Genomic DNA, 27,005 nt, shown 5'->3' with positions numbered 1-27,005 from the left:
TTACATGACATTAACAACAAAAGTTAGGTATGAGTCATTCAAGCAAAAGCTTACTAATACTTATATCTTAAGTAATTTGAGATGCCCATGTTGTGCCTTCTGGGGTTTTCCCTTTCCCTCATTGTGTTTTATAACTATTTTTGAGTTTGTAATAGATTTTCTATCTTGCAAAACACCAAATCAAAGATATTTAGTCTCTCCCACAGAAGATGTTGATCCTGGACTACCTGTAAGATCTCATTTGTAGGCGATTTTTCATGTTGCATTAATGCATCAAAACAATTAACACACATCTATTCATAATACAGTATCTTGGACCAATTAGTTGACAGGGAGAGCATTTAATGTAGAATGTTAAAAGGGATTCAAAAGTAGTGTATATCATAATAAATATAGTGGGATTCTGCAACATTAAAACACATAATAGTGTTCTGGTACACCTCAAAATTACCTTGTGAGTTTCACTGAACTTAACATGATTCTCTGATCTATGTGATGACTGGGTGATCTGTAACATTAAAACAACTGCATGAGTCATGAAGAAGCTGTTACAAACCCATGAGACTGAGTAGTATAGCCAAGAGTTGACATAACATATGTAGGAGACAGAACAAATGAAACCCTTAATCTTAGACAACGTCTGTGCACGTTGAGGAATCATGAATCCAGTCTAGTGTTACAAGATTTAACTGACTGAGATAGTTTTAAACTCTTTTACATTTATTAATTTTCACATATTTATGACTGTAGATTTTTTTATTTAACACGGGCATTTTGACAACTTTATGACCACTGAAAACACTTGTATAATCTGGGTTATCACCCTGTTGTTGGACGTTTGTCGCTCCAAAGCCCCAATTTTCCGTAAGCACGTCACGTCGTCGTTTCACACGCAGGCTCCGCCTACTTCATGCAGCCACTCACAAATACACAAACACACAGCTTTGTATGGAAAGCGGTGCATTTTCCCAGTAGGAAGAAACGGACACCGTCGGTATGGAGTTAACTGAAGCTTTCAGGAGCTTTCAGCTGCCCTGGCCTCATATGCATTATGTGTTCGCTGCGCTGTGTCTCATTGTAACCGTTTATAAATTAAGTAGTTTCCTCGCCAGAAGAAAAACCGTGATACGAGACATTGAGGCTTTTCCAGGACCTCCGGGACATTGGCTGTTTGGACATGTTTTCCAGGTAAACACAATGTGGAGGGCAGGCAGAAAAAAAAAAAGATGAAGAAAAGTGTTGTCATTTGAAACACTGATGCAAGCTAATTAATCCCTTGTAATATCCTTTAAAGAATATTATCAAACTGTAATAAAACTATTTTTGAAAATGAAGCCTTTCTACTAGATACCCCTTTAAAACAGTTAGATAAATAGATTAAAATCTGTATCAAAGATGTGATTTTTTGTGTGTGTGTGTGTGTGTGTGTATGGCATTGCTGCCATCAATCCTTTTTTATCAAGAATATGTCAAGATGTGTGTAAACAGTGTGTGACCTCATGCATGCTGCAAGGTGTTTTCAGCCATCCTATGCTGTCTTTTCTCTTTTAGTTCAAACAAGATGGGACAGACTTTGAAAAGATCCTGGATTGGGCAGAGCAGTATCCTTACGCTTTCCCGCTGTGGTTTGGCCCCTCTTTTTGTTTTCTTAATATTCACCATCCAGATTATGTAAAGACCATTCTGGCCTCAACAGGTGTGTGGGATTTTTCTTTAATCTTGACTCAGTGGTCTGTCATTAAAACAGTGCTTATCATGTTAGTGTTTTATATCTTTTTTTTACCAGCCCAGATGGTGCAATAGAACACCCAAAGGTCAGTGTAACAAAGTGTTATTTACCTTCTTCCCAACAGAGCCAAAAGATGATTTTGCATACAAGTTTATTGAGTCTTGGATTGGTAAGACTGCCTTTTTTTTTTCCACCGGCAGCATGTTTTGTCATATTGCAGAGGTTTTTATTGAACTGCTTTACTCACTCACACTCATCGTATCTGTTTTTGTCTCCAGGACCTGGGTTATTGGTGTCAAGCGGTCAGAAATGGTTCAGACACAGAAGGCTCTTGACTCCAGGTTTCCATTATGATGTTTTAAAGCCATATGTGCAACTGATGGCACAGTCTGCTAAAACTATGTTGGTATGTAATGGAGAACATAAGAGTCAAAGAAATCCAAGTGATGATTATGAGATCAAGTTGAGGCTGTCTAGATCAGATATTTTGTTCTAAAATATCAGGAAAGTGTATGTGTAGGAATATTTTCCATATTGTGCTGATGTCACATCTGTTCTCTCACTGTGACCAGGACAAATGGGAAAGTTATGCAACCACCAATGAGCCCTTTGAATTGTTTCAACATGTGAGCCTTATGACACTAGACAGCATCATGAAGTGTGCCTTTAGCTGCAACAGCAACTGTCAGACAGATGGGTAAGTCCATGAAAACCTTTTTCAAAGCATTCACAATTCATGCGTCTGCCACTGAGTTGAAAATAAAGAAAAGTTTACATGTCTGAGTCATGAATCAAGAAAGTGTAGTTTTTTATGCTTGCTTACTTTTAACATTTCAGGGGCTCAAACACATACATCAAAGCAGTGTATGAGCTCAGCAACCTTATTAACCTTCGAATGAGGATGTTTCCATACCACAGTGACCTAATTTTCTACCTCAGCCCACATGGTTTCAGACATAGAAAAGCATGCAAGGTGGCTCACAATCATACAAGTAAGCTCTAATGTGATTTAACAGCAGTCTGAACAACTAACCAATGATAAAGGGACTGGAACTTTCCATTCTGTTTGTCAGTTCATGTTCAAACGGCAAAGACTGATCTACTATCTTTTCTTTTAAAGAGGAAGTGATAAGAAAGAGAAAAGAAGCACTAAAAGAGGAGACCGAGCTTGGTCGTGTACAAACCAAGAGATACTTGGATTTTCTGGACATCCTTCTCTTTGCAAAAGTATGTTGAAAGTTTGGAGTTGAAATATTTAAAGTGCAAACTTACTTTAAAATAGCACCAGTGCCAAATTGGCAAACAAATGTTTAAAACTGATGTCAGATAAGTGTATGTGCTTGTCACAGTGCTAAAGCAAGCAGAGATTGCTGCCATTTATGTGTGTACCATGTTCTGCATACTAATGTTCACTCCTACAAAGGCAACCAACAGGCTTTTTGTTCTCTGGAAAAATTTGAAAGCCATCTAAACTCTAAAAAAAAAAAAACCTGAGCTGCTTTATCAAAGCATCTTGCAGAGTAATGAAAGCTGACTGCCTTCAAGCTGACAAAACAATCGCAGTATGGAAATGCAGCAGGGCAATGACCCCACACACCAAAGCAGTTTTACTATACAATCACAAAGGAAATCTAGCTTTTTCTTGCTATTAGCCTAAACTGAGACTGAAGCTAACTTTCAACTTAAACAGTCACTTGACATTTAAAAAATGCATCAGATAAATCATTCTGAAAGCTGAGAGAGGTACAACTTTGTAAATCCAAGAGTTAATTTTCCTCTTCCACATGCTCAAGTGTGCAATCAGTGAAGGATCTAAGGATTCAAATTTTAGTTTGAGCATTACAACATTTTTTGACCACTTAATACAAAATGCTCCCAATATTCAACAGCAGCCAGTTTCCATACTGTATATTTAATGCTCCTTTTATTGTAGTTTCACTAAGTTTTTGGAGTATGGTATATATTTCTTCCATATTATACATTTTTTCAACAATTTCATATGGTTATCAGAGGTCCAACAACATTGTTTTCAAAGTGTATTGCCCCAAATTCAGCCTTGGTCCTTAATTTCAGCCATTCCAAATGTGGCTCTAGTGAGCTCTAGTGAGAATGGGCTGTTTCTGTGTCTGAACCTTTAAATGTTCATGAGTGGTGCCTGTCCACAACCCTCTTTGGGAGAAGATCCGGCTTTCGCTGGCACATGCTCAATGATTTTAAAGGGTAGGCTCGGCTAGCCGGGGGCGCAGGACAGTGACAGTATCCGGGGGCAGTGGTTATTCCCCTCCGTGAGGTCACAAAAGGAAAGATCTCAGACTCACTCATTTGAGCACACATTTGCTAAAAGTGGAGCAAGCAACTGAGAGAGGTGAGAGAATTTTCTCATTTTTGGGCCTCATACACAGGCTATGAGGAACAATATGACTGTTAGAAAACCTTTATTAAGTGAATTTTACATAATATGGGACCTTTAAATTTACTATTATTTCTCAATAATTTTTATATGTTGGCTTTATATTTCACCATCAGGATGAGGAGCAGCAGGGTCTGTCAGATGAAGACGTCCGAGCAGAGGTGGACACCTTCATGTTTGAAGGGCACGACACCACGGCCAGCGGTATCTCTTTCATCCTCTACTGTCTGGCCTGCCATCCAGAGCACCAGAAGATCTGCAGGGATGAGATCATGGAAGCTCTGGTCGGCAAGGACACCATAGAGTGGTAGGCAATGAAAACACTGCGATGCGGAAGCAAATCTGCATCATTCTGTGCCTCAGCAACTGTTGTGGTACTAGCCTAATGCATGTTGATCTCTAAATCTGCCTGTTTGATTTAAGGGAGGACTTGAGTAAGATTCCATATACCACAATGTGCATAAAGGAATCGCTTCGTCTTTACCCTCCCGTACCAGGAATGGCCAGGAAGATCACCAAACCAATAACTTTTTTTGATGGAAGGACTTTACCAGCAGGTCAGAGAGATTTGTGTTTAATTCCAAATAGGTAAAGCAAAATTTCCTGGTTTATACTGTTATTGCAGGAGTGGGCAATTCTGGTCCTCAAGGGTCACACTTCTTCAGATTTTAGAAATTTCCCTGCTCCAACACACCTGATTCAAATTAAATGGATCTCCTCACCAGCTTGTTGTCAAGGGCTACCGACCAATTTAATCTGATTCAGGTGTGCTGCAGCAGGAAACATTCAAAACCTGCAGGACTGCCATGCTCAAGGACTGACTTTGTTATAGGATGTCACATGGAGAAGATGAAATATTAACTCTGTGACCTCTGGACTTGGTTTTTTATTTTACAAAGACAGAGACACAAAGCAGCAAACATTAACCTCATTACATCTATTAGTGAGAATGAAACCTTAAATTAACCCTAGATTATGTTCACAGGTTATATTCACAGCAAATTAAGTTTTAAATGTTTTCCAATGGCTTTATTTCAAGTGTCTTCTGCATTTCATACAAGTTTTTCCAAATCTCTCTGGGTGTGTTTAAACAGTAAACACTGATCAGAAGTGATCAGGGTTTATCTATATTAATGTGTATTCCTTTATCCTATAATCTTAAAGAAAAGGCTCCTTTATTTTTCCGGATTTGTAGGTTTTCATATTGGAACAAGTGTGTTTGGGATTCATAGGAATTCAGCTGTCTGGGAAAACCCTAATGTAAGTCAAAACTATTTCATTCTGAGCAGAATGCTCTACATGATCTACAGTACATTATCAATAGAATTAGTGATTATATTAAACACATGAAGCTTGTCATCTCCCTTCTTATAAGTGAATCAAATAATAGAAGAAATGTATAAAACCATGTGATGATGCATAAGTGATGCAAAACCGAGTGTTCTGGTTGCTCAGCTGACTTGCCTTGCGAAGCCTGACAGCTACGAACTGTTTTATTCACTCATCAAATTATGTTTGTGAATGAGTTTAAACAGATTTAATTCTCTGTAGACAGATGCAGGATAGGAAATGTGTAATTTACACAGCACTGACATTTCTCTTATCTCATGACAGGTCTTTGACCCACTGCGTTTCCTCCCAGAAAATGTCTCAAAGAGGTCACCTCATGCCTTTGTGCCTTTCTCCGCTGGGCCAAGGTTTGAACACACCTTACACTGTTTGACTGTATGATTAACTCACTGAATGTTCATGTGCCAATAAAAGGAATTGTAAGATTTTTTATTAGGGGTTATAGTAGAGACAAGAGCAGCTTAGTGTAACACATACCTGTGGAAGTAAATCTTGATATGCTCAAACAACTGGCAGCATATTGTTTTTCTCTCACCTTGTTGCTTAGATTTTATATCTGCTTATCTTTACAATATATTATGTCATCCTCTTTTAGAAACTGCATTGGTCAGAATTTTGCAATGAATGAGATGAAGGTGGTTATTGCCCTGACGCTAAAGCGGTACCATCTGATAGAAGACCCTGACTTGAAACCCAAGATGATTCCTAGACTGGTTCTCCGCTCAATCAATGGCATCCACATCAAGATCAAACCTGTAGAGATATAGTGGTAAAAGGGCAGTGGCTGCAGCAACTCCCAAGAAAAACACATTGTTGAATAAGGGAATCATTTGTGTGATTTATCTGAAGTGACATTTAATGAAGCTTTTACACTGACATTGAATCTAATGGTTATGAATTGTATATATTTTTTAGGATGAATTACGTGTTTTTAAAGTACAAAAGATAAGTTGTAATCTCACACTTTTTTCTTGACATTTTTTCACTTCATATGTTAAAAAAGTACTTGCACTGTAATAGAGATTTGCTTCTATTTGCATTACATATATATATATATAAACACAAACTTAATTGCATTAAGAGATTAAAAAATACAGACGTATTTTTGGAGGAGCTCCATGGGCTCATTAAAACTCCGGCACACCACTGTCGTGAGCACAGTTTGTTACTGTGTTGAAAAGTCTTAAGTTTCTACCGTACAAATGAAAAAAAAGAAAAATGTTTAGAAAGACTGAGACATTCTCATTGACCAAGCACATTTAATACAGACTGAGGGGAAGTGGAAAACTGCCCTGTGGTTTGGTAAATCAATTTTTAAATCCCTCTTGGAAATAACAGATGCGGCATCTTCGAAGCTCATGGTTCTGAAACTGTGTGACATGTACCACTGGTTGTGCACTCGCTCTCCCTCTAATGGTACGGTGAAAAAATTCCAATGTGGAAATTACATTTTCCTCTCCTGTTTTCAACAACATATCTCTGCGATTTTCTTTGCTTGCTGTCCCTAAAATGAAGTGGATGGATAGTGGATAGCCAAATCTGAGACTGAAGCTAACATCGATTGATCCTGATAGAACTATTTTTACTTCTACTGAAGTAGGTTCATTGGTGAGTTTTTTTTTCTCTTACTAACGTGGTAGTAAACTTTAACATGATTTGAGTATTGAGACATTTTTCAAATAAATTTGTATGTATAAAAGACACATTATAAGGACTTTTCTGAGGGGTTATTCTTGAGTTGTGTGAAACAGCTTAATTGCCAGTTCTGCTGATTTACTCTTTTAACTATGAAATAGTAGCTGCCAACAAGTCAACAATAAATAACATTTTCATTTGGAACTAACCTGCTTCTTGTCTGAAGCCTGCCTATGAAAAAGGGTAGTTTTTTTTTAGCTGTGTTTTCATATGTGGCGTAATGGTTGTACTTGGACAGCCTGAGATTTTTCAAAGTCGTGTGTAATGTAAAAAGTTTGAGAAAAGATATTTCTAAAGTGAAGTTGCATCCTCTAGTTTGTTAACAATGCACAGTTTGAAAATCAGCATCTGTGATTGTATAAATGTGTTGTAGCAATTAGCAAGGGTAACTTGCACATCTGCAAAGGTAACAATAATGATGAACAATATACAGATTATAGTCCAAGATAAGCTGCCATCCAGGTCAATACATGCAGTCATGCAAGTATTACAATACGCAGTCAGGTGGCTAAAGCGACCTTCCTGACATGAAGTTCAGACCTCTAACACATTCATAACATTTGGAGTATTATTTAAAAATGTGATAAAGGGAGTCATAAGCTGTTGAACCGGTGATACACTGAAATAAACTAACCTGAAGGTTGATTCTATAAATTTGTCAGTTTTTAAAGGTGCTGTTATCAAATTCAAAATTAAAAATTTTTTTAACAATAAAATTGATCAGTTTCAAGATTTTCTATATTGTCTGTATTATTTTCACTAAATATGTGCATCCCAAGCTTGTTATGAAAGTGATTTGTCTAATACATGCACTTTTTCAAACCAGGTCAAAGTACATCTAAGATATGTGTTTATATCCAGAATGTATTCTTGAGAATGAGAGGCAGAAAGTGAAATAGGTCATTAACTACATAAGCGTTGTTCACTCGATGTGCTGTTAGGCTATCATATACTTGCACTCTTAAATAATGTAAAAATAAGCAATTTATTTAATCACATATGACCGCTTTGATTATTCATTGCTGCACACTTGCTAATCTACATCAAGTTAAGATGGTCTTATCTATATATCTCAAATTATAATGACCTTAAGTGCCACCTTAAGGGGTTTAAAAGGGGAAAGTGTCATAGATGTGTGTACAAAAACCCAACATTGAAGATGAGATTTACAGTGAGGAAAATTGGCATAAAAAACTTCCAGCTGTCTCCAGGCTAGACCTGATCCCTATTAGAAGATGCTGGAGTCAGAACACCTTTCCCCCACTTTTGTGAAGAAGGGCTTTTTTGTTTTATATAATTAAATTAAGGGGCAGCTACTCAGTTTCCTCGGTAAGTGATTATCTACTACCATTTTTCAGCTCATGGGAGCAATGTTATTGTAAGTGATCATACAACTAGGTGTTACAAATGTTGATGTCAGAACCATAAAGGATGAGGTATTGATAGATCACTGCTTATAAATAAATGCAGCTACAGTCTCAAATGCAAATACAATAATGCTTTTTCCACAAAGTAAGCTACTCTCATCTTTTGTACAAGACTAAGTTTGCTGCTGACCTGCTGCATGAATTTACTTCTGTAAAACAGAGTATTAAACCTCTTTGATCTAGTTATAAAGAACTGAATTGACTGAACCAGAGCTGTAGCTCAGTAACAATATGTGTGCACTGAGCAAAATGTGGTCCACAGGCATGACTCATCATGAGCTGTAAAAGTTTGTTAAAACATCATACATCTGTTATGTAACAAAGATTATCATAACGCACGTCACATCTCACAATAGATGTTTTTGCACACTATGACACATCAGACTAAGTACGCTTCCACTGTGATGGTTGGTTCATTCGCAAACAGGACCAGAGACTTCAGTAAAAATTAATTGATTTTTATTTACAGTCATATTACAAAATCCACACACTCAAAAGCACAAAAGTCACCTGCACAGTTTGTAAAAATGAATAATCTATTTATTATTTCAGATAACCTTAAACTAACATTCAAATATCCCCTAAATGGTCACATTAACCTCTCTAAAAACTGATTTTCTTGAGAAAAAAAAAAATCATCTTTTGGTGGTTACCCTCATGTTATACCATAAAGTATAAGTCATAACACTGATGTTATCCCGTCATTCTGCTAGTTTCACATACAGTACTACACCTGAATATCTAGAATATCTGATTTACAACTGTCTAATGCTTCTACTTCTTTATAAAGATAATAAAAACAATAAGTTTATGGTTCCTGAATGGAGTCCAATAATGGAGGCAATTTTGACCATTTAGGGGGGATCTTTCAACTATAAAACTACAGGCATAAACCAGTTATAACCAGATGATGACTGGTTTGATTCGGCAGCCTGTGCTTTTCCCCTGCCCTTCTGCTGCAGTGTGGTTCCTATTATCAAGTTTGTTAAGGAAAATAAATATACACTGTATAACCTGCACTGTAATCCGTCATGTGAAAGATGTTAACATGCTATGACTTTTACAACAGTCTAAAGCAAAACTAGTGTTTTTTTTTAACACTGTATTTTGCATTAAAGTTGACATTTGTTATACTGCTTGTGTCCATCCCCTTATCTTGCTCCTACTTGCCGATGGTCTAAATAAAATCCAAACAAACTGTTGAATGATGGAATTTATAGTAGATTTGTGCTGGGACAATGAGCAACAAACTATTTCAAACTCAGTATACAGGAAAGAGCAAAAACAAACACTTGGAAAGTGTTTTGTTAGGACAGGGCGTTTGTTTTTAAGTTCCACAAGAATTTAAATGAATAAATAGAAGCTTGTATTTCCCCCATGCATGAGATGCCACATTAAGCTTGTGGCTAAAGTTGGTGTAACAGGCCACACACACTGGTTTCCGCAAGCCTGCAGCCAAACATCAACGGATGACCTGTTTGCGTAAATCACCATCTAGTGGCTCATAGGGAAAATGCAAGACATCTCAGTTGAAGGAATATTTGCCCTAGACATGGAATAAAACTAAATTTTTAAAAGGTGGGGGGTGGGGGCTAAAAACCTTAATTACATATTAATAATTTCCTAATAAAAAGCAGCCTTTTGTTTGGAAAAAAATCAGATTCACATCAAGTCTTTGACTGCCCCAACTTCTCACAGTAAGATATTGTATATAAAAGTACTTTTTGCCATTTGTTTTAATAGCACTAACATTCTGAAAGGGTGACAAAAATTATAACTTGTATAAAAAAAGGATATAATTATACATTAATCAAAGCCATCAAACACAACTTGGTGACCCATTATATCCATGTAACCTGTCACTTGGCCAAGGATGTCCAACAACCAACATGCAACGCAAATGCTTGCTGCAAAGTCTTGTCAATTTTATTTGCCCCCAACAAGATTCAGGTGTTAATGGACAACTTAACTGCTGACTTGATGATGCAGAATATACTTCTTATGACAGACAACAGGAAAAATGTGTGATTTTTTTTTTCTTTGTAGGTACAATGAGTAACACATCAAATATAAAAAAAAAAAAATGAAATAAAAACCAACAAAAAATCTGAAAGGATTTGCTCCACCGTTGCCAGGTCACAGTCCCTGCTGTATCTGCTGGTAACCTGAGAGTCAGCAGCTTTACAAAGCGAGTTAGATGAGTAGTGAAAGGGTGGGTTTCTTGCCTGGCCAAGCTTCTTTGGCATACTTCTTTTTGCGTGGCTCGTTGTGGGTCTCTGGTAGGTAAGGAGCGGTTACAGGTGTTGGATTAAGGGTGACAGGAGGCTGGGGAGCCTCTGGGGCCAGGTCCACCTCTGGTGCTGGATTAGGGAAGGGCAGAGGAAGTCCTCCCTGCATGGCAGCACCACCTGGAGCTCCTGTTGGTTGGTTCTCATGACTGGTGGGAGGCAAGTCCCCATAGAGACCACCACCCAGGCTGTAGCCGTGCATGCGCTTTGAAGTCAAGTCTTCAAGACCCAGAGTGTTTTGACCTTCTGATCTCCGTTTCTACAGCAGAGATGAAGAATGTTAACTTATATTAACTTAAAGCCTCTGATGTTAAAAGCCTAATGTCACTAAGCTAGCTCACTATGAGATATCAGTTATACACTGACCGTATCAGTGCTATGTTTTCCCTGTAAGGTACAAAGGACCACTTACATTTTTGCTGTAATTGCCACACAAATTTACACTTACCTTGATAGGGATAACGGCAGTCTGCACCATATTTCTAAAGCGCCCAACTGAGGGGTCTATATCCTCTGTAAGAGTTGAAAAAGACAATTATTCCAATCTATTGCTGATTAATTTCTTCTCATCAAAGATTTAATTCCACAAATGTGATCAGTGACATAGCTAAATTATATTTTTACTAAACTACAGAGACCCTCTATGTAAATCCAATAAGAAAAATAAAGTACATTAATGTTTTTTACAACTTGTTTAAGGAAACAACTCAGGAAAATATTTTCAAAGAAGGCTCAAGAGTAAACTTGAAAAGTAGCCAAAGTCCAATTGGATTTAATCTAAATTAATTTCCTTCGATTAGGTTAAGATTTGTGTCTAAACTTTTGACTGTTACTGTAGAATACAATAAAATTACTTAAAAATAAATTCAATAACTGTAATGAAAAGGTGCATAACGTTGCTGATACAAAATATTGTCTGTTTCAAAAGGTTTTAGAGAAAAAAAGTTTAATAGCATATTGACCTAATCAGATATGAAAAGAGGGTGCAGCAGGCTTGAAATATGTCCTGCAGTGCTGAAGACCTGCTCCAATAGTGTGCTTGTAGCACAAAGTGTTACTTTCTTGCCCTCCTTAACAACAAGGGGAAGGAGATTTGTAAAGAGTTCCCCCAGAGGAGGAGACTGTCATCTCTATGGATCACAAGCTCTCTACTATAGGTAGCTGGCTCTGCCTCTGCTCATTCTTCAATAATAGGTGTTCCTTTCAGACCACCAGTATTTTCTTGCAAGAAACTGCTGTAATGGAACTTTTTTTTCAGGGTTTAGCTTATGCAGCTTCCCCCATTAATCTAAAAGCCATACAGCCCACATTTAAAAGCTGAGTTTTTCATCACGATAATCAAAAGAATACAGTTGGTAATTTCAAATACACCAGGATAGTGCAAGTTTCCAAGAGTGTAAACACAGCTGCTTCATTGGTTGAGTTTTTTTGTGTTCTTTCAGCAGCATCTTCACTTTGACCTGTACCTGGATTAATGATGGAGTCCTCTTCACTGAAGGTAACTCTGGAATTCCTGCGTTTCCTCTTAGGTCTCTGGATTTCCAGGTTGCCTTCCTCGATGGTCAGGAGGGAAATGCGCTTGTTGTGAGCAGTGTTGAACTCTGTTAGGTTCTATCAGGATGCAGAAATTAGAAAAAATGTATATTGACAAATAAATTAAATATAAATACAGAGTCCCATTAAACTGTGGGCAATGTTAAGACATGTACTAAATAAAGGCAAATGGTTCAAACAGATCAGTAAATCCTTCCCAAGTTTATATCATAATCCTTATATTTTAGACAGAAAACTCCAAAAGACAGTTTAATGACTTCAAGAGAGTTTTTAACAACTTAGTATTTATAATAACATACATCCAGCTCTGTCTCTTCCTCTGGAAGTCCAAGTAGTCCTTTCAGCTCCTCATCTTCCCCTGTCTTACTATCTCCTGTGCCAGCGCTGCCTTGGGTTTGGGGTTTTTCTCTGATGATGTAGGTCCGTGTTGATGCCCCAAAAGATAATGTTGAGTCAATGGGAACTTGTTGAGGCTTGTGGGCCTCTAGGCGGATGTGTCCAAGGAAAGTACCATGTGCTAAAATTGCAAATAAAAGTTTTATTTTATTAGGACAGCCAAAAAATGAGGGCAAACAAAACCAAATCATTAATTCATAAGACTGTGTTGTGTTTGTGATATGTGCATCTTCTTCCCAAAACTCATTGAAAAGTCAGATCAGCATCACTCAAACACTTGGACACAACTCCTAATTCATTTTGAATGAGGAGTTGTGTCCAAAGTCCAGATCTGTCTGTGCACATTTTGGGAGCCTTTCTTAGCAGTTTAATCTTAACAGTCAAATCACAGGACAGTGAAAATGAGAATGGAAGTGTGATTGTGGATGTTGTCTTACTGCTATTGAGGTCTATAAGGAAGACCCTTTTTAGGTGTTTGTGGTAGACTAAGGCAGCATGAACACGCGAGCATGACTGATGGTCAATGGTGAAATCACACCAGTCGGGGTTCCTCCCAAACAGGTAGTACTTCTTCTCATCTATGATCAGTTTCTATAAAGAAAGACAAATACTGTGAATCGCTCATTAAAACCACCACTGAAAAGATTATTTTAATACATTTGTGCCTCTGAGCCATAACTCATCAGTGTTGCTTTCACTGAGAAGCTTAAATCTCAGGACTTTTCATGTTCTTGCACCGTTTGAAGCCATGCAGCCACAGAAGACCCCACTGTATAACATGTGGGACATAGCAGACTGTCAGGCTAGTATCTGGTGCATTCAACATTCACGAGGCACGTTAGACATAACCAACAGTGCATGATTAAGTTAAATAGTAGGACTACTACACCCTAAAGTACCATATCCAAACTTGTAGTTACCTCTATGAGTTTGTCTCCCTTCATCACGTCAAGATGGAGCCCCGTGGGCGGTTTGCCTGCCCTGAAAGGAAATTGATGGTGATTATTTAAAACATTTAAAAGTGAAAATTACGAACATGCGTGCACACCTAAACAAATCTTGAAACAATTTATATTCCAGCTTAGTTTCTCTTGCCATACTTGAAGACCTATTCATATAATCTCCTCGCGTGGAGTGCAGGAGTCAAACGAATTTCCCCACTTAACTCTTGACTTTCCTCTGTTCATAACTGTGTTTCTCAAACTGCAGCATGCAATCTATCTAACTACAAGAAACCACCCAACACCATTTGTAAACTAATGCCAACATCATTAACGGGTTAGCTGCTAGCCTGTTTAGATGCTAACGAAAGCTACAGTCATTACAAGTTTTTCTCTTGTATAAGAATGAGATATATCAATGGTTCGTGCACGGTAATTAAATTTATTGCATCAAATAATTCATCACCGATAAATAATCCGTTTCTACTTTAACATGTGCATTTCCTCACCATGACGGACAATCAAAAGGAGGAGGTCCATCTTTACTTGTTTTACTCGCCATCTTGCTTCAATACGTTAAAGCCGAGCTGCATGTTGGGTAAACGCCGCATTGGGTTTTTGGGAGTTGTAGTCCTACAATCCTTCCGTCAGATTCGTTGGCTACATACGTCATCGAGGTGCGCCAAGCACTGTTCCAAGGAGTCCACCTGGTTGGCTTCAAACGAAGGCTGCTGATGTTGCGTCCTTCGTGGCCTCTTTTCTCCCAAAATGTATTGGCATGTAACTACTTTTATAACTTTTTTTGTTTTTTTATATTCATAGATACAATGTGACATCTGCCCAAGATGGAATTTGCTACCCACTTTGCTGGGGCCTTCAACTGCAATTAAGTTGCACTTAATTAAATTAAGTTGTCGCCCCAGTGTAATATATGTTATCTTGGTTCACCTGCAAAGTATGAGTTTTAACAACATAGCCATGATCATACAGTCAACTAGAAATTAGGCTTAAGTTAAAAAAAAAAAAAGATGAAGTGAGTCTGTTATGTTTCTTTTAAACTAAATCTGAGTGGGTGGCTTCCTGTTTTAGGTTTGGAAACCCCCTACCCTTGATAATAATCATTATGATATCCAATTTTAATTTTGATTGTCTAATGGACAAGCAACTTTTGACTTTGGTAGTTTAATTTCTTAAAAACAAAAAAACAACATTTTATAGGGTCTTCATATGATTTGTGTGGACAGTTTCAATATGGGAATTAAAGTTGGTTGGTAGTTGGTAAAATGGTCAGTTGGAGGTAAAAAAGTAAAAGTAAAATACACAACCTTCGCGAAGAACTGGTGTTAAGAAAAAATGTATAAGTACTAGTACTTCACTTTAGCAAAACCAAAATAGCTTTAGCGTAGTGTTTGAGGAAGTGCACTTAACTAGATTTCCCATAACAATTTTTTTTTAATTGTCACATTTTTTTTCTTAATTATACACATGAAACAGAAAAGAAAGCAACAAATTCTGAGTAATGCAGTTAGAAGAATTTTGATTTCCCAAAAGAACCACTAGGGGCCTCAAACCCCTAAAAAGTTGACTGGAAATATAAAAGCTCTTGAAAAAAAAAAAGGTGGGATTTGAAGTTGTGGTTTGAAATCAACCATTCTGTTTGTTGCAAGGGCGTTGCACCTAATATGGTGTTGGGGGTTGGGGGACTCAACTAAAGTAGCTGATATTTGAGGTTTTATGTTCCTCGTTTAAAATGTGGTTTATGCTGCATGCATGTCTTATGCGGTGTGCATAGACGTAACACTTATTCTCTCTGTGCATAAGGAAGTGTCGGCAATGCTTTTTCCAAATAAAAAGGTAGTCCTAGCACATGTGAGCTTTCATGAACAGGCTTAGAAAAGCATTATGAGAAGAACACAGTGGGAAAGATTCCTGGTACAGGATTACGAAACCATTCTATGAAGCAGAGGAACCATTATCTGACTTTTTTGAGTGAAACAAGTCTGCTTGTACTTTGTAGTTAAAAGTTTTAGTAGAGTGTTTTGTCATCATTTCAGCGCAACAAAAGAAAAGTTTGAATTTTGGCCCAATTTTGCTTTCATTATCATAATAACAGACTGTTTTGTGCTAAAAATCAGAAGCAGCAGGTAAGTTTTTTGACAACTTCACGGTAGAGCAAGGCCTCACTCATAATAATTGGCCTCTGCCTCTAAGTGCAAAGGCTGTGCAAACAGCTCCTGTAACTTCCTCATTCACAATTGTGGTTTTAGCTGTGAGAGCATCTCCCTTTTTGCTGCGCTTGTCATTTGCCGCCTGCCTTCATTTTTTAACTGCAGCTTGCTGAGGCAACAGCGATGGCAGGCACCATTGCTTTGCCACTCCAGGACTTCATAGCATCATTAGACAATACCACCCTGCCAAAAATTCTTCAAGTATGCTCTGGAGTGTATTTCCAAGGTGAGCCTTTTTCTTATTTTATTGTTTGACAAGTTAAAGTTAGTCCGTTGATGAGTAGGAATATGAAGAGATTAGATTGTATGGTTCAATATAAGGATCTATTTTATTTTTCAGGTACTTGTACATTTCTTTGTTAATCACAGATCAGAAGCAAAATTAGACATTGAGCACACGTTTTCTAATTGAAGTTTGTATCATTGAGTTACAGAAAAATGTCTTGATAATGTACATAAAAGAAGCCACCCCCCCAAAAAACTACTGTCTCCCTGTTCAGGAAACTTCCTAAATGTTAATGTTTTTGTTTCTTTTTTTTTTTTCTTTTCTTTTTTTCACTGTTTCAGGTTCAGTATATGAAATTTCTGGGAGTGAAGTTTGCTTTTCTACTGGGGATCTAATCAAGGTCATCAGGATTGAGCTCCAGTCAGTTTCCTGTGAAGACATCAGTAACAATGAAAAATTTGAGCTGCCTATCAACCACACAGGTTGGTCAGATAAACACGAGAACACTGTGTTTTGTAGCCGTTCAACTAACACGCTTTGTTTTTCAGGCTTATTCAAAGTCATTCCAGAGGAGATGCCGTACAGTTCAGTTGAGGAGATGCTAAGTCTGCGGCCTGTAGGCCTTGAGTCCTGCCTTCCCTTCACTTTCACTAGCCATTCCAAGATGACCTTTGGCCCACTCACTTTAGGGGCCGGGACAGTTTTGACTGTGCTCACCATCGAGCGGCACCAGGGTGAAGAGGATCAAGTGCGCTGCCATGTTAAAGGACAACAAGAAGCTGCAGCTGAAGTGCTCATTCCTCTTAAGTTCCATGGGGAGTTTTACGAGTGTGAGAGTGAGGAGTGCTTTACTCTGCAGGACATTATGTCTTCCCCCTTCCTACGCAGTCGAAGGTTTCACTTCATTAACACCACCAAGTATGAACGACCCCTTATCCTCAGTCCAGTATACCAAGTCCAAGCCATCATGAGTTGTAAGAATCATTTTTATTGTTTTTTAGAAACTAAATATGTTTTTGTCTCCTGAATACTTTGCATTCAAATTCCACGAAAATGTAACTTTCTTTCATTTGCTTCTTAATACACTCAAAGCGATTTTGAGGAACTCACATTTCTCTTGAGGTTTTTTGTCACATTTATACTTAAAAGAGTACGTATTTCAGGTGTACGTCCATATTGGTTCAAATCCACATCAAGATCTCTTTAAAGTTGATATACTGATAGAAATTTACATTTTCATTTCTTTCACTGCTGATATTTTGGTTTCACTTTAGTTCAACTGAATGTGTCCACTCGTTTATTTTCTTTTTTTTTTATTTACAGTGAGGAAGAATGTGCTGAGGTTCCCATCCAGCTTAGAGGTGGATGTGGTTGATGTCACTGATATTTGTAAAGATGTCAATTTTGTGACACCTCTCAGCCTTACAGAGGTCATGTCTCAGCCAGATGAATCGTTCCCTGTTGTAGTGGAGATATTAGAAGCCCCAGAGACCCGCTCAATGTTCAAATGCGACTGGCTGCCAAAACTGAACAAAACTGAACACCTGGTTTTGCACAAGAAAGGAACCACAGCCATGGTTCTGTTGTCCAGCTTGAAGAGTCGGAAGACATCTCAGTATTTCCTGGTGTCTCAGCAGTATGGTGGAAAATTTCGGAGGCGGCCGCGAGAGTTCAATTCAGTGTATGAGCTGTATGTCGCTTCAACGCAGGCACCAGATCTGAAGGTCAGTGTAACAAGGAACTGTGAGGAAGTTGAGGAAGAGGGCCTGCCTGCCCTCAGTGTTGGCGAACAGCTACAGGTTGTGGGCTGTACCAGAATGGAGCTTCCTTGTGAAAGTAGTAAAGAACAAAAGCAGTCCATTGAGACTCTTCTGTGTCACCGTCTTCAAGAGCAAGATGACGACGATGATGAAGAGGAGGTGAACGAGGGTAGTGAGAAAGAGGAGGTTTTGCTGCCTCTCTATATGCAAGGTCACTTTGTGGAGGCACTGGGTGATAAGAAGAAATATAGACTAAATGACTTGGGTAAGGAGTTTAGTTTGCCACTGGATGTGAAAGTGGTGAGTCGTGACACAGAACTCGAGACTGATCCACTATTTGGGTTTGCTCTCAGGATAGAGGGAGCAATGTTGGAGCCCACCATCCAGGCGAGCTTTCCACACAGGCCCGACCACTGTTTTGAGATCCCGACTCAGTATCTCTCCATGTCTGTTTCATTCACCAAGGACCCTCTGCCATGGCCTCAAGATCAGCCCCCCAAGTGCTACATAGAAAGAGTTACCGAAGTGACAGATGCATTCTTTTATGAATTTCGCAAACGGGGTAACTCAGATGAGACTCCTCCACCTCGGCCACCAAAGCGAGATTTGTCATCATTGAAGGTAACCAAGAAAACATCAAAAGCAGCAAAGAAATCCTCCAAAAGCAAAAAATCCAAACATCAACCAGGCAGCATCCCAACTGAGGAGTTAAGTAATTTGACTTTAAATGACAAAAGAAGACCTCCAGCTCCACCACCTCCAGTGAGTATGGCTTTTTATGGCTGCATTATACTCTATAACACTGGTTAGAATCTGGTTTTGGTTGAGCTGTAAATTTAAACCATTATTTTTTTGTCAGTTTCCCATGAACATCACAAAAATGTGACATCATAAAAGCTATGAGACATGACTTCCTAGAAACAGGTCAAAAAAAAAAAACCTCAAACAGATGCTTCCTCATTTTTCTTGTGGTAAAAAACAAATAAACAAAAAAAGAAAAAAAAGAAAACACACGTTAGAACCTAATTTCCTTTTCTTGTGCAGGATAACTTAAATGATGAACCTCCACCGATCGCACCCCGAAAGCCAGACGCCAATATGCCGAAAGGAAAGGCTCTGCCAAACACTTATGTAAAAATACAGCAGTCTCAAACAAAAGGTGAGGACATTATTTATTAATAAAGCCACATAACTTCTATATAATAGAGGATCAGGATATAACAGAAAGTACTCATTTAGGAAATAATTAAGCTATGGATTAATACGCATTTCCTTTTTGGCACCAGCACAGAGATGTATTAAGTGAAACATATTGATTCAAGTTTTTAATATTTCAGGACAGTGACAATAAGGAAAGAATTATTTTGATCTCTGAACTATCTCTTGAGACAGAAATAGTGTATTTAGTCTTTCTGAGGGGGGATATTGGAAGATAAAGTGGACATTTCTGACAAACATGAGGGGGCTGGGGTGATGGTTCAAAAACACATTTAAGACATTACATTTGTGGGTAATAAATATTAAAAAGTATATAAGTATAGAGGATAGAATGTAAATAAAGAATATTATATATTAATAAACCATATTATTGTTTCCCCCAGTGCCTCTGTGTGATGTACCTGCAGATGTGGAGAGTGACCATGACTATGAAATTGTGGATGACTCTTTGGTTTCTATGGTGAAGACGGCACAAGAAAACGCCATGTTCTACTAAACTCATTTATTCTTCTGCAGCACTGAAATCTCTCACATGGTTAGTGAGAACTAGAGTGACTAAGCTATTATAGTATTTGTGCACTCATACTAAGAACTTTTCAGCTGAATTTCAAACTATTCAATGTCATCTTCCTGAGAGTATACAAGTACAAACATAACAAGTACTTGTGAGACACTATCTTGGAGTGTTTTGACACTTTGTCATGTGCACTGTAAGATTTCTTACCTCTTTTATTTTTCCTTTGCTAAAAGTATTTGAAACTTTGACCAAAAAGTGGCCTCACATTTTAAACATTTCTACAGAGCATGTAGATTAAGCAAGTGGTAGTATGGGCATGAAGCAGCTTGTAGTTTTGTATAGTTTTATTTCCATTGTGCAATATTACATATTTACTGTATACCCTTTGTTTTGGTGCAGAGTAACAGCAGTGTCCCATAGAGAAGTATTACACCTCAATCATTAGCTTGTTTGCATATACACTTGTGCATTATTCAAACTCTTAATAGGAATCAGACTTAATCCAGTCATAAGAAGTTAGACTGATACCTGTCACAGAGCAGATTACTTCTCCCTCCAACCATCAAATAATGATCTGACAAATATTTGCTCTGAATTGTTCATGTTAGCATAAAAAAAATATCTCAGTATCAGTTTCTTTGAACCCGTATGTGTTAAACTGATCATTTAGTGACTATTCTGCTGTGGCAAAACCAACCTTGTTATCGTGGTATTTATAATAAAATATAACTAATGTTAAATGTTTAATGTAACAAATGATATGAAGTGGTGTAAATGTCCAGAACATAAGTCATTTAGGGTTATTTTCATTTAATAAAAAGAGCTCTTCTTTGACAAACAGAAGATCGACTGTATTTTGTACTATTTTTATTTTTTTACATACGGAAGTTACAAAGACAAAAATAAACTGAGTGCTTGTATTTCAAATCTTTAAAATTAGAAACTGTTTTACAAAGGAAAATGTGTGCACAAAGAAAGGTGAGATTGACTGTTAGCTGCAAAAGGACATTACTGATATAAAAGCAGACGCAACCTCAGGAATACAGGATGTGGAAACCAATAGTCTCAGCTCACTCTGCTCATCTACAAACAGGTGCCACATTAGCATTAAGTATTAAAGATTTTATGAGTACTTTTGCAGTGAAGAGGTCAAAGATTTTGTTGTTAACAGTGAATTATATATTCTATACCAATACCTTTCTTCATACATATATAGTAGTAACTGGGGACACAAAGGTCAAACTGTTTAATCATCACTGTCTGTTGACTTAAAGTGGTCTTCGTCAATGGTGGAAAAAATGTGACCTTCGTTGCTCAGGAATTCCACTGCTTGCCTGTAAAAGCACAAAGACAAATTAGACTTTAGAAACTGACACAAGTTGGTGTGCCACCATCTTTTTCTTTAAACACATTTTTTTTTTTTTTTTTTAACAAATAAAGCAGGCCAATAATAAAATGCAGATCTTCCCCAAATTACAGGCATATGTCAAATAGAAGTTAATTCTGCTTTTTCAATGCACTTCCTTTATCTTGATTAATCCATCCATAAAACTTAAAGCAGAATATCTCTTACTTGATTATACCAATACTCATGCCACCGAGTCTGTGCTTGAGATCCTGAATGCTGATACCCTGTGGGTCTGGGCAACTTCTTATCAAGCTCAGCACCTTATGAGACAACGACATATTAACCACAGTGTCAGGCTGCAAAAAGAAACCTTTTCAGTCTAGTGACTTTTCTTTGAGAAACACCCACTTGTTTCTAAGTAATTCCTTTATACAATTGATATTTTACAGAAAAGAGACTGAAATTCCAGGGGACTTTTGGTGATTGCTATTTCTTTCATTTAGGCTTACCTGATTCTGATTTGCGCTTAAACCATTATTGATCACGTTGTTAGCCCCTGCGTAGCTCCCTTTCACCCCTTCCATGGCTGGCCGTGACACGGATGAACCAGTAGTGCTGAGTCCTCCACCAGCACCTGACTGAAAGATAAATTATAAAAAGTTTCCTCTTAACATCCTCAGAGACATTCTCAAAAAAATAGAGCCCATGTCCATCGGGAGAAAATCTGATCAGAAAACATGTTAAAAATACTGAGTTATCTTATCTCATTTAAAAAATTTTTTAGAGCCAGATGAAATGTAAAGTCACTGAAACACAAATGGGAAAAAAAGTGGCATATGTTATGGCATACGTTGTGTTTAATTTTGTTTTCCAGAGCTCTCAGTAACTATCAGTCACGTGTCTGTAAGAGACATCATAGAAATTTTGCTTAAGTTCAACAGTAAAAAAAAAAAAAAAAAAAACAATGTTGTTACACAATCTAAAAGAGATATAGAGTGTTTTATCTGGTCCTAATGAGTTACACGGAGCTTATCAGCAACTTCAAAGACAACATGTGCATAGATGAATGCTGGCAGAAGAAATTTGGACTTTATTAACTATCAGCCCCATTGTACACGTTTATAGGTTTTACAACTTCTCAAGCTCTATTAAACAGAGCATTTTTCTTCTAGAATGTGTTATGCTTTGGAAATGCATTTAGAGAAAATGTTTTAATAAATACTTGTTTAACTTGGAAACTTGTGTGTTTACTAAATTATGTGGCTCTGTAAATAACGAGACTGCTTTCAACTACAGCAGAAGACTAAGCACAGAATAAACATAATTTACATGCTTTAGATAGTGTGAAATTACTAAGTGCAACAGTGGTGTAGCTATGTCTGTTACCTTTTTTAGTATTAACTCAAAAGAGGAAATCTTTAACAATACGTGTATCTTTAAGAACTAGGTTCCTCTTTCTCACAACAACAGTGTAGATAAGGGCTGTTAGGTTTCGTGTAAGCCATTTCTCACCATGCCTTGAGATTTGTCGAGTGCCATGTGTGCTTGAACCACCTCCAACATATGTGAAGTGATTTCATTCATATCCTCCAGGGGTCTCACACTGAATGCCACAATAGACCTGTGGTTCTGAGAAGGGAAGCACATGGATATATACACTTTGAAGTCTCAGAGATACTACATAAAGCAAACAGCTAGAGGAAACAGATATCTTCCTCATGTGAAATGCACTTCATGTCCTTTATGAAATAAAACTGGTCATTATACCACATTAATTCGCAAATGAAATTTAAGTGAAGTTCAGACAAAAAGGCTTCAGGTAGGCCTGCAAAGGGATTTGGAGAACACTCTTGAAACAGAAGTACCCCAAAATCTACAGCCATAAAACAAGCCTTCATAGCGGTTCATACGGTTCGGAAGATTTAAAATGGTCCAGTCAGTTCAGGTGAGTGTTTCCACTGCAAATTGTACCGCCACTGGGAATGAAGAGTTTAGACCATATGCCTAGTGTGGCGTCATACTAGTGTGACAACAACAAATGTGACGCTTCAAACAACAATGGAGGCCAATCAGCAGCTCGTTTTTGGTCTGCCTGGCTTTTGGTTCCTTGTACGAGTGATACATGCTGCAATGTACAACTAGACCTTATTGTTGCTTGCAGGATCCTTTTCCCTATTATTTTCCCAATGTACTACTGAACCATGAACTGAACGGCAATGTTATTTGTTTCGCGCTTGCTTTTGTCGTGGCCATTGATGTTTCTCTGTCCGCCAATCAATGGATTTTATCATTAGATGACAGTAGCTCCACCTTAACTGTACCAATTTCCTATTGACCTACAACTGACGGGGGTCCATAAATGGTGCGGTATGGTTTGGTTGTATAGAGGCCTTTTATAATGGAAACCGGACCGCACCGACCCGAAACGAACCTCTCAGTGGAAACGGGGCTTATCTACAGCAGCTGCTTAGGCTTCCCATTTGGTCTTACACGTTCCTGTTTCTACATGTTACAGGCAGGCAGGGCTGTATGGGTGCAAACTCACCTGAAAGGAACGCATATTTCCAGAGACTTTGACATATGTTCCTGGAGGCAGGACAGTGCTGTCCACACTTGGGTCCTGCACAAATAAATATATGTACAGGTGAGTTCTGCAATTTTCCAACATAAAAATCTGATAAAAGTTTTTTAAGGAATGAGTAACGAAGCAATTTTATGAGTACTGATTGACAAATGGGTCAGTGATTAATTCAGTCAGTCGTTGCAGAAACGTGTGGGATTATTATTCAACCTTTCACCACATCCTAGTACTTATCCCACATATTACATTTGTTCTAAATGAAGCTCTTCAAGCTTAAATTTATGACAGGATACTGATTACTTGTTGTGCAAACTGTTACTATTTTCTACTGAGTCCTTGAAAGAATTCTTTAGGATAAATTACCTTGATTTCAATTAATACCATTCTGATTTCAAAGCTCAACACAGCACTGACTTTTTATACTTAACCTTTAAAATAAACAAATACTCAAGTAAGAAGTAATCAAGTTCTTGTTTTGTTTTATTGACATCTGTAAAGCCTTTTATAGTGTCAACACATAAAAGGATTTTTGTTGAGTCCACGAAGGATGTAAAATATATATAATAGGAAGTCTGGCTAACTGGAATTCCAACCAAATCTTAATACTGGTTTGTCTCACATATTAATATTAAGGCCCTTTTAAATGGAAATTTCCCCAAAGGTGGCCCATTGATGCTAAGCAGCGGACATGCACCCAGGTGATCCTGCTGTATCCTGTTTCTCAATGATGCTGCCGTTACCTGACCAGAGCTCTCTTCCTCGGTTGCCTTTTCCTTTTTCAAAACTATTTAAACAGGTTAATCTGAAATTGCAATCAGTGGTTAACACATTACTGTGTGTAGATGATGGCTTACATTGTTTAAGCTTACCAGTGTCAACTTCATTAGCCCACGGTAGCGAAAGGATCAATTACTTACATTACATAGCACTGTGTTTGCTGTTCATCACCAAATCTTTATTGGAATCTGAATGTCTATTCAAGGTTTAAAATCTACAGCAACATATTAGCAGCTAGCCTCTCTTTGGGCTCCAAACGTAATAAGCTTGTTGAATTCTCTAAGTTTACCTTGCCTGAGTTTAACTAATGAAATTTAGTTAGGCCCCACCCCTCTCCCCATGCTGTGTTCATGTGCAGAGCAGATGTCTGACAGCAGAATAGCCTACCTGCTGCTTCTTGAGGCAGCAATGCAGGTTCAATTAAGAAAGTTTGATGTCCATGTGAAACGGTTTCAAAACACCATTTTTAAATAAAACTCTTGGTAGAAGTGGAAGTCCTAATCATTGTGGTCTTCTTTGTAAATAATTTTATTTGACATATTTACATTTTACTAATTGCTTGATTTCTGACAAAATACTCGGATTAAGTACAAAAGCAAAATGTGACAACAAAAAAAAACCAATTACCTCAGTGTCAACCCACTGCTTCACATCCATGGGAGCGCCTGTCATGTCATCAACCTTGTATTGGATGTTGGTCATGGATTTATCTGTGCTTCTGATGATACCCACAATGGTGACCTAAAACACACCATGAACTGTTATGAAGTAATGCAATCAAAAATAGTTAATAGCCATATCAACTTTTTTATAACAGCTTTCCTTACTTGTTACTTATACTTGTTACTTACTTGTACACAATATTCTCACAATTGTTTAAAAAAAACAACAAAAAAAAAAAAAAAAACAATGCAAGCAACCTTTTTTAAAGTCATGCATAAACATATACATAACACATCCATAGACATATATGCATACACACAAACAAGTTGATAAGACACACATAACTATGCACAGTGATTAAGACCAGGCTAAAGAAAATGAAAGTTTTAAGTCCAGGTGAGAATGTAGACATAGTTATCTATTATAGACTAACCTCAGGACAGCAGGCAGTTTGTTTCAGAATGGGACCAGAGTAACTTAAAGCTCCCTCAGCTGACCCATACGACACAAACATGTGAATCATAATATAATCATAATATCAAAATATTTTCATTTGAAATTAAGGCGTTTTTCCTAAACTTGGGAATTAATGCTTTAGGCAAGTCTCTCTTTTTCTTGAACATGCCATAAATTACAAACAGCTTTGGTTAAACACAAATAAAATGGTAAAATGGTAAATGGTCAGTATTTATATATAGCGCTTTACTCTATCTGGAATGATACCCAAAGCGCTTTACATTATACATCACATTCACACACTGATGGTGGAAGTTGCCATGCAAGGCGCTCAACCACGACCCATCAGGAGCAATTTGGGGTTTGGTGTCTTACTCATGGACACCTTGACATGAGCTTGACAGGCCGAGGATCGAACCAGCAACCCTCAGGCTACAAGGCAACCACTCTACCCACCTGGGTAACCTCCACATCTCCCACTCTGAATGACTCATCAACTTGCAAGGCAGACATCAGCTGAGAGACTGTGCATGGGATTATTTGTGAAACACGGGTTCTCTAAAACACAAAAATCAAAAGAAACAGCATAAAGAAAATGACTATTGTGATCAATCTTGCCATTGTTGGTCAATCAGCACTTTTATCCCACCTCATAACTTGGGTAATAAGCATCAGAGGGTATGGTTGCATAAAATAGGAAACAAAATTGCAAGCAGTCGTGCTGTACTGATTACCACCAGTTCTATGCTTCTGCGCCTTTCAGTCTTTTCTTTTAGCTCTGCAATGTAAACTTAATTACAAACCCCTTTCTTCTCTCCTCCCTGGGATAAGGCAGGCGATGCAAATCCTCCAGGAGACTGGGTGTAACCTCCGACCATTACAGACTCATTGTACCCTCCTGGAAATCCAGAAAACAGGAGCAGTTTACAAACGATCCTGCTTATGTAACGTGTTTCTCATTTCAACAATACAATGCGAACAAATAACATAACAACTAAATCAACATTCGGCAACAACAGAGAAGCAAGTTAGTATCAAGCTAACGTTAGCCCCAAACAGATTACTACAACAAACCCAGCAGACTGCTTTGTATGCGCACACACAAGAGAGTGAACATAAAACTCACCCTGATTAAACATGTTGACAACTCGTATGTAATTTTCTAAAACAAACGTTAAATGTTATTGACAGTATAAAGCAGGGTTGAAGCCGTCAACAGTTCTGTCGTGTTTTGTGTAGTCCGCGCGCCAAACTCAACGTAAAACGCATGCGCACTGTATAAATCCCGCGAAACCAGAACTCGCAGTAAAATATTCAGGATGCGGTAGCCCTGTATTTTGCCTGTCAGACCATCTTTTCCGCTTTAGTTTGAAGATTGTTCAGATCTAAAATATCAATTATGGCTGGTGTTTTTATATTCAACATCTATTAGACCATTTTG

The 27,005-nt window shown here is 37.8% G+C and overlaps 4 protein-coding genes and 1 non-coding gene across 6 annotated transcripts; 2 read left to right on the top strand and 3 right to left on the bottom strand.

Moving 5' to 3' along the window:
- The first annotated feature begins 938 nt into the window (after positions 1–938).
- LOC121641081 (cytochrome P450 4B1) lies at positions 939–7,618 on the top strand. The gene is made up of 12 exons (XM_041986970.1): positions 939–1,188; positions 1,552–1,696; positions 1,854–1,898; positions 2,008–2,135; positions 2,302–2,426; positions 2,567–2,721; positions 2,850–2,956; positions 4,256–4,446; positions 4,563–4,696; positions 5,335–5,399; positions 5,754–5,836; positions 6,085–7,618. Exons 1-12 carry the CDS (start codon positions 997–999, stop codon positions 6,254–6,256), a joined length of 1,542 nt encoding a protein of 513 aa, XP_041842904.1. The 5' UTR covers positions 939–996; the 3' UTR covers positions 6,257–7,618.
- Positions 7,619–9,591: 1,973 nt separating this feature from the next.
- Positions 9,592–14,391, bottom strand: ppp1r8b (protein phosphatase 1, regulatory subunit 8b). Of its 2 annotated transcripts, none has more exons than XM_041986972.1 (7): positions 14,300–14,391; positions 13,770–13,830; positions 13,287–13,440; positions 12,753–12,970; positions 12,366–12,510; positions 11,348–11,412; positions 9,592–11,158 (listed from the first exon to the last, which is right to left on the bottom strand). In XM_041986972.1, exons 1-7 carry the CDS (start codon positions 14,350–14,352, stop codon positions 10,805–10,807), a joined length of 1,050 nt encoding a protein of 349 aa, XP_041842906.1. In that variant the 5' UTR covers positions 14,353–14,391; the 3' UTR covers positions 9,592–10,804. The 2 variants fall into 2 exon arrangements, with proteins under 2 accessions (XP_041842906.1, XP_041842905.1); XM_041986971.1 differs by lacking the exon at positions 14,300–14,391 and adding an exon at positions 13,898–14,229.
- LOC121642510 lies at positions 13,507–13,668 on the bottom strand. Its single transcript, XR_006010904.1, has one exon.
- Positions 14,392–15,540: 1,149 nt separating the features above from the next.
- Positions 15,541–22,115, top strand: themis2 (thymocyte selection associated family member 2). The gene is made up of 6 exons (XM_041986969.1): positions 15,541–16,244; positions 16,586–16,726; positions 16,793–17,218; positions 17,568–18,766; positions 19,049–19,163; positions 19,606–22,115. The coding sequence occupies exons 1-6, from the start codon at positions 16,142–16,144 to the stop codon at positions 19,716–19,718; spliced, it is 2,097 nt and encodes a 698-aa protein (XP_041842903.1). The 5' UTR covers positions 15,541–16,141; the 3' UTR covers positions 19,719–22,115.
- On the bottom strand, positions 20,585–26,832 carry rpa2 (replication protein A2). Its single transcript, XM_041986973.1, has 9 exons — positions 26,691–26,832; positions 26,368–26,462; positions 26,021–26,122; positions 25,073–25,186; positions 23,633–23,707; positions 22,600–22,716; positions 21,597–21,725; positions 21,313–21,407; positions 20,585–21,073 (listed from the first exon to the last, which is right to left on the bottom strand). The coding sequence occupies exons 1-9, from the start codon at positions 26,701–26,703 to the stop codon at positions 20,986–20,988; spliced, it is 828 nt and encodes a 275-aa protein (XP_041842907.1). The 5' UTR covers positions 26,704–26,832; the 3' UTR covers positions 20,585–20,985.
- Positions 26,833–27,005: the final 173 nt, after the last annotated feature.

The sequence above is a fragment of the Melanotaenia boesemani genome, chromosome 6 (assembly GCF_017639745.1).
Source record: "Melanotaenia boesemani isolate fMelBoe1 chromosome 6, fMelBoe1.pri, whole genome shotgun sequence".
Lineage (NCBI taxonomy): Eukaryota > Metazoa > Chordata > Actinopteri > Atheriniformes > Melanotaeniidae > Melanotaenia > Melanotaenia boesemani.
Note: the sequence above shows the minus strand (reverse complement) of the source record. Positions and strands in the feature narration are given on the sequence as shown.